At 31.5% G+C, this 14,103-nt stretch overlaps 1 protein-coding gene across 1 annotated transcript in view; it reads left to right on the forward strand.

The window, feature by feature from the left end:
* The first annotated feature begins 581 nt into the window (after positions 1-581).
* LOC145319712 (FMRFamide receptor-like) overlaps positions 582-14,103 on the forward strand; it is a 46,903-nt gene continuing 33,381 nt past the window's right edge. The window contains exons 1-6 of the mRNA XM_080162020.1: positions 582-646; positions 937-1,021; positions 4,348-4,406; positions 7,910-8,010; positions 8,639-8,720; positions 13,245-13,352. Coding sequence (XP_080018146.1) covers positions 591-646; positions 937-1,021; positions 4,348-4,406; positions 7,910-8,010; positions 8,639-8,720; positions 13,245-13,352 — 491 coding nt within the window. The 5' untranslated portion in view covers positions 582-590. The remainder of the gene's footprint in view (positions 647-936; positions 1,022-4,347; positions 4,407-7,909; positions 8,011-8,638; positions 8,721-13,244; positions 13,353-14,103) is intronic.

Consider the following 14,103-nt stretch of genomic DNA (forward strand, 5'->3'; position numbering starts at 1 on the left):
ATAACTTAAAAAACGTTGTCAAAAAAGTTTTGAAAATCAGCATGTACGGACTTTCTGGTAACGATTATAGAGTAGCTACGCTTTCTAAATTGTACCTAACTGTTATAGAAAGCATCATCGTCTGTCTGTCTGTTTGTCTGTCTGTCTGTCTGTTTGTCTGTCTGTTTGAAAGAAAAAATCTCGCAGAATTCTGAACCGATATGGTTTTCCTTTGCAGTATAGCTTCTCATAGGTTCTGGGAAGGCTTATAGCTATTTGGGGGAAGGGTACCACCACCCTTCCAAGAAAAATCGTCAAAAAAAATAGTGGATATTTTTAGTAAAAAGCTGATCTTAACAGAGATTGAAAAGAATCCATTTATGTACCCCTAGAGGCCTGTAGAATATCTTAGTGTATAGATAGCTGCTCTTCTTATAATAGGTTTATTGGTTCATAGTTATGGTATATATCAAATTCTCTAGAGAATTGATAAGGTGTATGTATGTACAACTTTCGGTACATTAGGGATTAAGGACTACAATTTGGGACGATAAATCAATCTTCCCCCCAAATTTTTTACATTTATTCCTTGTTTCAGATAATATTTAGACATGGTAGAAAATTCAAGTATAATATTTGAACACCTAAAATCTAATTCACAACAAATGTAAGTTTGTTATAACTTTGCATTGCTACTCAACAACCAGAATTTGTCCGTATTTCCGTCACAAAGACAGTTTGATAATAGTGGAATAACTTGTAAACAATTTAGTCATTTAAATAGCTTTTATGTATATTATTATGCCTTTTAGAAGACGACATTTATTACTTTGCATTTAAAGTCACCTTATATTGTTTACAGCAGACGACTTTTAGGACTATTTGTCTAAAAAAAACTTTAGATTGCTATTACTTGGCATGAGACATATGACGAATTTTATTTTTTTGTTTGTTTAGAATTACACCAGATTGTGGTTATCTAACAGAAGACGATGCTGAGAATATCAAACAATGCGCTTACTGGATGGAGGGAGTTATCATGGTAGGATAGCTATATATCTATCTGCTATCTATCTATCTTTCTTTTCATCTAACCACTGTTATATCTATTTACTTACTTTTTCCTGGTTAAATATGTTAAATCCTAAAATGAAATAATTCAAATAAGTTTCCTGACATTAGTAACGCATGTGATAGCATCATATAATATTTTGACTTAAAAAACGCATTTGATAGCAACATGATATAGTATATAATGCTATTTCAAACCTTTAAATAGTGTCATTAAAAAACAACAATTTATTCATTATAGAAAGAGCTAAATTAATGGCACTTGAGGTTTCCTGCAGGATGTTTTAATAAAAACAAGGATGACAACATCCATAAAAGCTAAGCACTGAAATGGTAGGACAAACGGACATTAACACTTGTATTGTGTCAGAACTGAATAATCAGAATATAAATGTTTAAGAGCCGAAGCAAAATTGTAAGTAAATTTTTTGAAAAACTGCTTGATACAGGATAATGTTTATGGACATTTTTAGGACTTGATTACAGAGTTGTTTCGCTTATAATATTATACTTTGTTGTCCAAGGAATCAACATACCAAAAATCAGATTAATCGGATGATAAGATCACATAAAAATTAGTTTTAAAAAAGTAAAAAAATCAACATGTTTAAAATGGACGGACGGACGTTCTTGTAATGATTATAGAGTTGCTACGCTTTCTAAATCGTACCTAACTACTACAGAAATCACCATGCAAAGTTTGAAATCGATAGGACAATTCTAGCATGCCAAAATTAACGAAAAAAGCTATCCATCTGTGACGGACGGACGGACGTACGGACCGACCCTAATTATAGAAAAGCATCGCTTTTAAAAAATAGGAAAGATGACAAAATAGATATCAAAGAACTTAAAGAATTGCATCCTTTATCAATGTATCCATGATATTAGGACCGACTACTAAAGGGAGTCATATCCTTATGTCCTAATCCATAGCAGAGCAGCTGGGAAAAACGGACTGCCCTGATAGACAAGAACACAATAAACTAAATTAGTTTAAAAAATATGCTATTAGAAATGCGTTTTGGTTTGAAATTGTATTTGAATAATTTTCTATTGTTTTAAATAATTCAAATGAATTCAAATAAATCTAAATGTCAAACTTTAAAAAGTTATATAATACCATGTTATTTGTCATATTGTGAAAGGCTTTTTTTTATTAAAATACTGTCAATTTAAAATAATACATAAGATCATGGCTCAGCTGCCGCCGCTGGTGGACAATTATTGACGCAATCTGACGCATTAGCAAACATTAACCATAAACTAATAAAACGGCATAGTAGCATAAAATCAGTCGTTATATAATTTGAATTTAAATTTAATATTATTTTTATAATTCGATTTTTCTATTGATACAGGGTGTTTTAAGAGAAATGTCTTTTTATCTATAATTAATTTCTAAAAAAGACATTTTTCTTGAAACACCCTGTATAAACCAATGTACTTTACAATTCTTAATTGTTTATGCAATAGAGACAATCCTAAAAAAAGCTTGTTGTATGTTTTGTATTTCTAGTAATATTTTAGAGACAGTTCATAATAGTTACTTATACCCGCGACCGTGGTTACTTATATGGCCTGTATGAAAACAATGTGTTAAAACTTAAAACTACACATTACTTTTTACCTTTTAGGAAACTGCCATATGGGAAGAAATTTTTTTTTATAAATTAACCATATCAATAAAATTTGACTGTACATATAAATGTATATAATATTCATTTATTATTGTTTTTTTTTCTATGTATGTTGTACACCCAAGAATGATAAATCTAATCTAAGATTGTTAAGGTTTATTTGGTAACATTATAAAAATACAAAACACATGTATATTACACATTAAAAAAGGATAAAAAGTGATATATTATTGTCTGGAAATTATTTGGTAGACATATCCTTTTCACATAATAATATAATAATATTATACTCTTGTATTACAACAATAAGAGCTCCACTACATATAGATAAACAAGGATGACAACATCCATAAAAGCGAAGCACTGAAACGGTAGGACAAACGGACATTAACACTTGTATAGTATCAGAACTGAAAAATCAGAATATAAAAGTATAAGAGTCGAAGCAAAATTGTAAGTCAATTTATTGAAAAACTGTTTGATACAGGATAATGTTTGTGGACATTTTTAGGACTTGATTATAGAGTTGCTTCGCTTATAATATTGTACTTTGTTGTCCCAGGAATCAATATACTAAAAATCAGATCAAACGGATAATTAGATCCCATAAAAATTTGTTGTTGAAAAAGTAGAAAAATCAACATGTTTAAAATGGACGTACAGACATTCTGGTAAGAATTATAGAGTTGCTACGCTTTCTAAATCGTACCTAACTACTACAGGAATCACCATTCAAAGTTTGAAATCGATAGGACAATTCTAACATGCTTAACTTAACGAAAAAAAGGACGGACGGACGTACGTACGGACCGACCCTAATTATAGAAAAGCTTCGCTTTTAACAAGGACAATCATGTTTAGCAATTGCATGTCAAAAAAAGATTTTTTTCTCAATAAATCTATGAATATTATTTTTCTAAATAGTTTCGAAATTTTTACGGATTTTAAAGTTATTTATCACAAAGTATTATAGACAGTAATATAGACAGCTTTCTACGAATATTAAAATGAAAAAGTATAAGATTAAAACCATTTTTAATATGCCTGAGTTGCTGAAGGCCCGGGCTGACAAAACTGGTATTAATTTAATGATTTTTATTTTTATATTTGTGGAAAATTGTCTTCAATATGATGCTATAAATGATTTTTTAGTATGGCTTTGAACTGGTTCTAATACAGTGGATATTAATTTTTTTCAATGCCATACTTGAAAAAAAAATAATGAAATAGATGCTTGTAAGAAAAGAGAATTCAAGCACAAACTTTTATCCCAATCTCTCTTTTATCACATTTTGAAAATAATATTCTATTGGATAATGCGATATTTCAAATTTCTTTTTAAAATTATCCTAAACAAGGACTTACAAGTTGAAGTAATTGAGCGAAAATATGGGGGGGGGCCGGGGGGGGGGTAGGTTTTTTTTCTAAGCCTAATGCTGGGTCAGGGCCTCTACCTGTGGGGTACACTGTTCTTAATATAGGCTAATAACCTAACCTAACCTAAAGTAAAACATAAAGATCGAAAAAGCCACGTTCCCTCAATATTTTTTTTCAAAATAAAGGTGGGATTCGGGGGACTTGAATAAGCACCTTTAGGCAAATCAACTATTTCAGTTTTGTCCTACTTTCAAGGTTGATTGTTAAACTTTTTTTTCAGTTGGCCATTGGGGTGATTGGAATCTTTGGAAATATTGTTTCCATACTTATTTTTCACAGGTAACATATACAAACAGTTATTTTGAAATAGCTACGCTCCTTTACAAGTCACTAGAGTTGGTCCGTATGTCTGCTATATATTTGTGCTAGCGGCTTCGCCCCTAGCCTCTAGGGGCTTTGCCCCAAGAGGTGTTAAAAATTTTTTTTTGGCGAAATTCATAAAAGGACCTAGGAAATTTTCAGCAAAAAAAAGGACCAAGGAAATCTTCAGCAAAAAAAATGGGGGGGGGGATTTTTTGGTTTTTTGGGGGGGGGTTGGGGTGTCCCATCCCCCAAGAAAATAGCCTAAAACCACCAGAGGACCAGTAGGTATATTCCCTGAAGAGTAGAATCCGATTGGTTCAGTGGTTACCGAGATCTTAAGGGACAGACGGACGGACAGACAGACAGACATTCTACTTTGTATTATTGACTAGCGGCTTCGCCCCTAGCCTCTAGGGGCTTTGCCCCAAGAGGTGATAAAAAAAATTATGGCGAAAATCGTAAAGGACAATGGAAACCTCCTTCAAAAAAAAAAAAAAAAAAAAATGGGGGGGGGATTTTTTGGTTTTTGGGGGGGTTGGGGGTGTCCCACCCCCCAAGAAAATAGCTTAAAACCACCACAGGACCAATAGGTAGATACCCTGAAGAGTAGAATCCGATCGGTTCAGTGGTTACCGAGATCTTAAGGGACAGACAGACATACGGACAGACGGACAGACAGACATCGTTCTACTTTGTATTATAGACTAGTGGCTTCGCCCCTAGCCTCTAGGGGCTTTGCCCCAAGAGGTTTGATCAAACCAATTTTTTTGGTGGGGGGGATTTTTTTTTTTTTGGGGGGGGAGGGGGTAGTCGACCCCACTATTTTAATTTTAGTTTTAAAAGAAAAAAAAAATTTGGGGGGGAGGGGTATTTTTTATTTTTTGGGGGGTTGGGGGTGTCCCACCCCCCAAGAAAATATCTTAAAACCACCACAGGACCAGTAGGTATATTCCCTGAAGAGTAGAGCCCATTCGGTTCAGCGGTTACCGAGATCTTAAGCTTCAGACGGACAGACAGACGGACAGACATCGTTCTACTTTGTATTATAGATTACCAGAGCATATCATCACTTTTTTCCACAAATATACAATAATAGATAAAGGAAAAAATGTAACTCAATAAATAATTTAAAATGTTCAAAAGTCTTTGCACTCATTTGGATATTATAATCCTTGCTTATTTCACATCACAAAATCTACTTTCTTCAGACATGATTTGAATACCTACATTTTTTTTTCTTTTTCCTGCTCGCTATCGTACACTCTTACAAATACAGGGCAGTCAAAGATTTTAAATTTTATATTAAAAAATATTTAGAACTAGTTTATTCTAAAGAAGGTGTATCAACTTTTTTTTTTATAGCTAGCCGGTTCTTTTAGTAAGTAGTAGATGTAAAATTTTTCATAGAATTCAGATATGCAATCGTTTTTTTTGTAGACCTCTTATTTTTTAAGTAATTTAAGTTTTTTAAAAAAATAATTAAGTCGGTTTTAAGGTACTAAAACGCAACAAAATAAAAGAAGAAAATGGCCAGTAAGAACAAAAATAGTAAGATCTTTAATTTGACACCTTACTTTTAAAATTCTGTTGAGTAATTATTGAAAAAATCTATTTTTTTAACCTCGGTTTAATAAAAACTTTAGACCTAAATATTTTCTCAAACAGACATAAAAAACATGGGTTCATATATACCTTTAGAATCAGAAAAATATTACGAATCCATTGTAAGCAAAATTGAAAAAAAGTAAAAAAATTAAAAATTATACAAATGGCCAAATTATTTTTTGTTCAGGCAACACTATCGTCTTCCCTTTTTTACCCCCTCTTTACCCTCTTCCCATTTTTATACTCAATTCAAGAATTGCCTGTACAATATAATATGATATTTTCATATAATTCCTTTTATTGTAGTTTATATACTATATTGTAAACTTTTTTGCTTACAATGAATTCGTAATATTTTTCTGATTCTAAAGGTATATATGAACCCATATTTTTTTACCTGTGAAATAATAAAATTAAGTCCAAAGTTTTTATTCTCGTGGGTTTAAAAAAATCGATTTTTTCAATAATTACCTGACAGAATTGAAAAAGTAAGGTGTCAAATTAAAGATCTTACTATTTTTGTTCATAATGGCCATTTTCTTTCTTTTTTTTGTTGCATTTTAGTACCTTAAAATCGACTTAATTTTTTTTTTTTTAAACTTAAATTACTTAAAAAATAAGAGGTCTACAAAAAAAACCGATTGCATATCTGAATTCTATGAAAAATTTTACATCTACTACTTACTAAAAGAACCGGCTAGCTATAAAAAAAAGTTGATACACCTTCTTTCTAAAGTTTTTGTCGAATAAAAAAAAACAATTTTGAGGAACAAATACGTTTTTTTTATGAAAAATAAGTTTGAATTTGACATTTTTTTAGAGAAATGTACTCTTTAATACATTTGTTTTTTTTCTTAACGAGATTTTTTTGCATTCTTTAGTAAAATTTTGCGCAGCTAACATTAGATAAGAAAACATCATATATAAGGCATCAAATAACCAACTTTAATATTTTTGTATTACACAATAAATAATGGTATGTAGAATGATGGCTGTCTGTCCGTCTGTCCCTTAAGATCTCGGTAACCACTGAACCGATCGGATTCTACTCTTTAGGGAATATACCTACTGGTCCTGTGGTGGATTTAGGCTATTTTCTTGGGGCGTGGGACACCCCAAACCAACCCAAAAATGAACCCCCCCCACAAAAAAATAGTTTTTAGGCAGTTATTTCAAAATAAATGGCAGTACCAGAAATATTTTTTTAAATTACCTATTTGGGCACAGCCCCTCGAGGCTAGGGGCGAAGCCGCTAGGAAACAATAAAGATACTGTCACTTTGAAAATAATTTCAATCGAACAGACAGACGAACGTAATCTATTCATAGAATTGCTGCACTTCTAAAACATAAAAGGATATTTGTGTTGAGCTGATTATTACAATGTTCTGCTTTTTCCTGATAAGATTCATCACTATTTTTCCTACGTATTTTTAGATAACTAAAATTTAATAATCGGTCATTCATATTTCTAAACTAATTTATGGTACAATTCAATTATGGATCAGGCGAGTTTTTTTTTTGCTGATTTTTACAAATTTTATGAATTATTCTTTTAATTTGAATAGAATCTTCAAAATCAATAAATAATCTTTATTGTAATTATATTTTTCATTTTCTTCTTTTTTGTAAGCTTGTATTATTTTAAATCAATTGTTAGACCTCATCAAAGCATTTGATAACAACTAATGGTAATATTATCGATTGATGTCGGTAGTAGAGAAGCAGCTTATAGTGCCTGATAAAAACGATGTCATTCTATACACATGACCAAAGATAGGCCAGTATGCTTTGTAATTGACCAATGGTAAAATATATACTATCATTGGTCATTTCTATTAGTTATCCACTTGTGCTAAAGTTTGATTTTTCTAGAGAGAAGAAGATAAAACAGTTCAGTTGCCTGCTCATTTTCCTGGCCATCTTCGACAATCTCTTCCTTATCTTCACCCTCCTCGACTACAGCCTTTCTAGAGGTAACAATTTATACCAGGAAGATGATTAAAGTCCCTCCACAGATTATGACGTCATACGATAGAATAGCCAAGGAGAGGCCATTATACACTGTAATTGTACAATGCAATGGTAAAATTTATGCTGGCCTCTCATTGGCTATTCTATAGTATGAAGTCATAGTCTGTGGAGGGACTTTAATCATTTTCTTATACAAGGTACTCTGTATATTTGGTATATCCGTTCGTCTGCTAAAAACAGATATTAATTCTTACTTTAAAATTTACTTAATCTTTATAATAAAGTAACAGGATGTCTGTTTGGCTGTCTGTCTGTACCAAAGGATCTCTCTGACCGCAGAAACATTATGTTTCTCCAATACACCATTACAAGGTAGCTTCTCATAGGTCCCGGAAAGGTTTATAACTATTTTGGGGGAGGGTAACACAACCCTCCCAAAAGAAAAACTCCAACCTCCGCAAGTGCCCCTAGCGGGGCATCGGGGGGCGTATTCCGCTAGTTGCCAATAAAGCATTAGGCCCTATTCTAACAATGTTTAAGCCTTTCTATTTTTTTGCTGTCTTAAAATTTACTGTTCTTTTAAATGAATAATAATAATTTATAAGAATAAATATAAATTTACCTGTTTAGTGTTCATGTGGCCCTTTTCTACTGGCTCATTTCTCTGGAAATATATTGTACCAAAAGGACTATATCCGATGAACAATATTAGGTAAATTATTTTTTTTCATAAGAAGCGCAGCTTTAATTTGAATTTTTTGTTTCCTACAGCTCTGTCTTAATTCCACTCACATAGATGTTTGCCCCCCCCTGCATTGAAATTTTTTCTTTGTTACTTAAAAAAGGTTTACGTCATATATCTGCCATTGCCCAGCCCCCCCCCAACCCCTATACTCAAACTTTGACAATTTCCCCTCAACTGTTGGTGAATGGTCAATTTTCACAAATTATTTAAGGATAGGTTTTGAGAGCCCTGCAAGGCTTTACCTTCTTAAATGGGCTAGAACACACTTTTAAAAGTTCCACATAAGAGGGCGAGGGGTTGTTTTGAGGTTTAGTAACCTCTAAGAGGGGTTGTACCAAAATATTTGTCAAAATCTTAAGCAACAATAAGTTATTAGAAGAAAAATTTGTATCTTGCCAAAAATTTCTTTTTCTTTTGTCCAATTTAGAAAAGGAATTTTTTAAATAAAAGAAAATATATACAGAGGATTGTTACAGTATACAAAACAAGGATGACAATACACATATATAAATGCAAAAAATATTAGCTTTTTAAAATAGAAACAGATTAGTGAACAAATATATTAAAAAGTTCCGATAATAACTTAATACATTTTATTCAAAATTAAGACGTATACGGACCTCTCGCTATATTTTATATTTTACCTACGGCCTAATAGTCCTATGCATCATAATTAAAAGTCATGTATCTCTGGAGACATGAGTTAAAAGGATATTGAGTCAAAAACAAAATTTAAATAATTTCTAATTTGTATAGGAGTATTTTTTTGGAATCAAAAGTATTCTTCAACTATACTTTTATAGGAAAAATAATCTACTCTCAATTACGTTATTTTGTACTTTTATGGATCAAAACTAAGCATGATTACTTTTAGCTTAATCATAATCTAATAAAAATTATTGGATTTTCTTAGAAAAATAATAATAGAATGCTAAGGATAGAACCTTCAGAGCTTAAACCTACCAGACTATCTCTATTCATACTATTATTCTATGTATAAAAAACCACCCGACTATCTTTTTTATAATATCACTAACGGCTATGCCCCCTAGAAGCCTCTAGGGGCACTTAAGCTTGGGGGCTGGGATACCACATCTTTTTTAATTTAAGTTTTAAAAAGAAGTAAGAAATTAAGGGGGAGGGGGGAATTTTTTATTAGGAGGGTGAAAATGCCCTCCCACAGAATAGCAAAAAACCTTCCCTACAAGAAGCTTTACTGTAAATCGATTCAGTGGTTAGCTAGATCCTTCACGACAGACAAAAATAATTAATACTTTGAATTTGGCTATCTGCTTATCCATCTATATTAATATTTGAAACTATTCTATAATCAATTTATCTGAATATTTATAATCTATCAATTTATATATTCACTATCGACTTCGCCCCTAGCCTCTAGGGTCTTTGACCCAAGAGGGAATTTAATTTTTTTGTGGGGGAGGGGGGGGGGTGGGGTTGTCTCACGCCCCAAGAAAACAGTCTAAAACCACCATAGGACCAGTAGGTATATTCCCTGAAGAGTAGAATTCGATTGGTATTGGTTACCGAGATCTTAAGGGACGGACAGATAGACGGACGGACAGACGGACGGACAGACGGACGGACAGACGGACGGACAGACGAACGAAGAGACATATAAAACTTATTCTTTATTTATTAAATATAATGTACAAATGACAAAAGGTAAGCAATTGCAAAGCGTATTTATGTGTTTGTAATATATATTGGTATGCGTATTAACGAAATTAGTGTTAGACACGTTTATTTATGGACGGACATACCATACTTTGCATACCCTAATCGAAGAGTTTCCGCGATACTAAAAGCCAGGATATTGATTGTTAGATTAATCTACAATCCTTTCTACTTCCCTACCAGATATTATGTATTTAAAGTGTAACTGCTCTTTCTTTTCAACTTAAGATATATATGAAATACCCTAAAATAGCTCATTAAACAAGGGTAGTTTTGCGTAATCGCTTTAGCTTATCAATAATTCAACTAATTGCCTCTCATTTTAAAGTATGTGTGTGGGGGGGGGGGGGGGCTTGAGGGGGTTGCTGAACCCTTGTGGGCGATATTGTTATGGGATTTGTGGAATTACTTGTGTCGAATATATTCTAATAAAATTATGATAACATACTTATGTGGATATTATACCCATACGAAATTGTGTTAGGGTTCTATAAAAATTGTTATCCTTGTTTAATATTTTTCTTGTTTCTTGAAACATTTATCTTTTCTTATTTCTATTTTTACAGTATAACAAACTTAATATTAAAAATATAATTTATTTGAGAAGAAAAGAAAAATTTATAGTTATTATGTAAAAATAAGAAAAAATAAGGAGATTTGTAAGTCTCTATTTTTGTATGGTAAGATCTCGTAAACTGATGGAACAGTCGCTCCATTATTTTTAGAGAAGATTAGTATTGTACCCTCCTAAAACAATTGAAAAATTGTTGAAATTTTAAAATAAGTCAATAAACTAGGAAGTTATACTGCTGCAGTGGTTATGATTTAAACCACAGAAAATCTTTAAAAATATTATATACATACAAAATAAAAAATAGAAATAAGTAAAAAAAAAAGTTACATAAATTACAGTAATTACATGAAAAAGATGAAAAGAAAAAAAATATTAAAAAAGATGCAACAACTTGAATTTATGAAGTAAAAATATTACTAAAAATTTTTTTTTCATTATCAAATCAAATCTCTGACACGTTTTATATGATCTACAAGAAACCTGACCGGAATCTAAAAGGTGCTTTCTCTCAAAGTGCCTAGAGAGCAACAAGCCCCTTATTTTGAAATAGATTTTTTAAAAGTGGAGAAGTCATTTTCTGCAGTAGGCCCTAATCCCGCAGGGTAACCCTGCCTGGTTACCCTGTGTCCAATATAACCTAATCTACCTAACCAGGGAACAACAATAAGGCTCGAAAAACCAACTCCCCCCTTCCCCACCTTCTATATATTCTAAAATAAAGGGAGGGGGGGGGGGGGAGTGGAATTTTCAATCGCTATGCACTTTGAGGAAAACTGTCAACCAAAAAAGATACGTCTGAGAAATTTCCTCTTTGCCGGAAATTAAGTTTTACCTTTTATGGAAAACTCTTGATAACGCTTAATTAAAGTACGTCATGGCATGTCCATAGTGCATGCTTCTTAGTAGCGAAGCTACATTTTAACCCTTAACAATACTGTACGTCCGACTGTCAATTTTGATATTTAATAATAAATTAAATGAAACACTTAATTTTCAAGATAGTCTGCAATCTCAAGACTTTTTTTTAGATACATTCTCTTTTATTTGTAATTAGTGTATAATAGTTTACTGTCTTTTGTTGACATTTTTTCTGTGCTTCTATGGACAAATTTGTCCTTGCTTTTCGATTACTGTATTTATCCATACTGTTGTTAATTTCAAAGGTTTCTTTAATTTGCTGGAAAATAAAAATAACAGGGAGGGAGATGATAATGATGGTTAAATTAATCTATTTTCATCTCTTATTTTTCCAAATGAATTTTGAATTATTTGACACTTGTGAACTGCAGTAAATATTTATTTAAGATCTATTGTCCTATCCATCTTTCCCATTGAAAATGTGATTATTTCAAACATTGCGTCATTAATGTGCAGTAGGATATATAAGTTGGAAGGAATTTAAATGTTAGAGGGAGATTTGAAATCTGCATCAAATTTTAAGGATTTTTTTTATAAAATTCGTTTTTTGTATAATTATTTATCTAAAAGCGGAAATACAATTTAAGTTCCTAAATTTTGACCAATAGGATAGGTGGATTGGAAACTACCTGCGCTCTAATTGGATGAATGATGTGCGACACTTAAGCTTCTCCTATCAGAGCGAAGATAATTTTCAATCCACCAATCACAGATGTCAAAATTAATTAACTTAAATTGTATTTCCGCTTTTAGATAAAGAATTATACAAAAAACGAATTTTATGAAGAATCCTTAAAATTTGATGCAGATTTCAAATCTCTCTCTAACATTAAAATTCTTTCCAACTTATATATCCTAAATTGTGCAGTGGTCAATCACGTGGAAACGAGTGCATCAAATGCTTTATTTAGGTCAAACTGCTCATAAATAGAAAAATAACATTGTCTAATTCAATACTTTTTACACTGATCACCACGATAAATTTTTTTTTAATAATAATAATGATAATTTCAAAGAAGTTTAAGTAATTATTCTTAACAACATTAATTTAGTCGACAGATTAAAATACATCCAAGGATTAAATGGACGGAAAATCAATGTACTTCCCCAAATATGATTGAAATTATTGTGTGAAAACTAGTTTGAACTATCAAATCAAGATTCAATAAAAGAACCCAAAGTTAAAACTTTGGACACCAGTATAATTTACAGTCAAATGTCTTCTTCCTCCCTATATATAATATATTGGGAAGTATTTCTCTTGTTTTTAACCCCTCCAATATCAATTATTTTCTATTTTTTAGTTTAACAAGCTCGTCGTACCTGACAGTGATGATTGCCTTTGAGAGGTACAGATCTGTCTGCTTTCCAAGCCATTTCAGGCAGAGCAATGTTGGCATCTCTAAATCCAGGTAGAGAAATATGGTAGATAGATAGATAGATGGATGGACCGATCGGTATTTAGATATACATATACTTAGGCAGATAGATGAATAAATGGATGAAAGATAGATAGATAGAAAGAAAGAAAGATAGATAGATAGATAGATAGATAGATAGACAGATAGATAGATAGATAGATAGATAGATAGATAGATAGATAGATAGATAGATAGATAGATAGATAGATAGATAGATAGATAGATAGATAGATAGATAGATAGATAGATAGATAGATAGATAGATAGATAGATAGATAGATAGATAGATAGATAGATAGATAGATAGATAGATAGATAGATAGATAGATAGATAGATAGATAGATAGATAGATAGATAGATAGATAGATAGATAGATAGATAGATAGATAGATAGATAGATAGATAGATAGATAGATAGATAGATAGATAGATAGATAGATAGATAGATAGATAGATAGATAGATAGATAGATAGATAGATAGATAGATAGATAGATAGATAGATAGATAGATAGATAGATAGATAGATAGATAGATAGATAGATAGATAGATAGATAGATAGATAGATAGATAGATAGATAGATAGATAGATAGATAGATAGATAGATAGATAGATAGATAGATAGATAGATAGATAGATAGATAGATAGATAGATAGATAGATAGATAGATAGATAGATAGATAGATAGATAGATAGATAGATAGATAGATAGATAGATAGATAGATAGATAGATAGATA

The sequence above is a fragment of the Acartia tonsa genome, chromosome 5 (genome assembly GCF_053477335.1).
Source record: "Acartia tonsa isolate MP-2025a chromosome 5, ASM5347733v1, whole genome shotgun sequence".
Lineage (NCBI taxonomy): Eukaryota > Metazoa > Arthropoda > Copepoda > Calanoida > Acartiidae > Acartia > Acartia tonsa.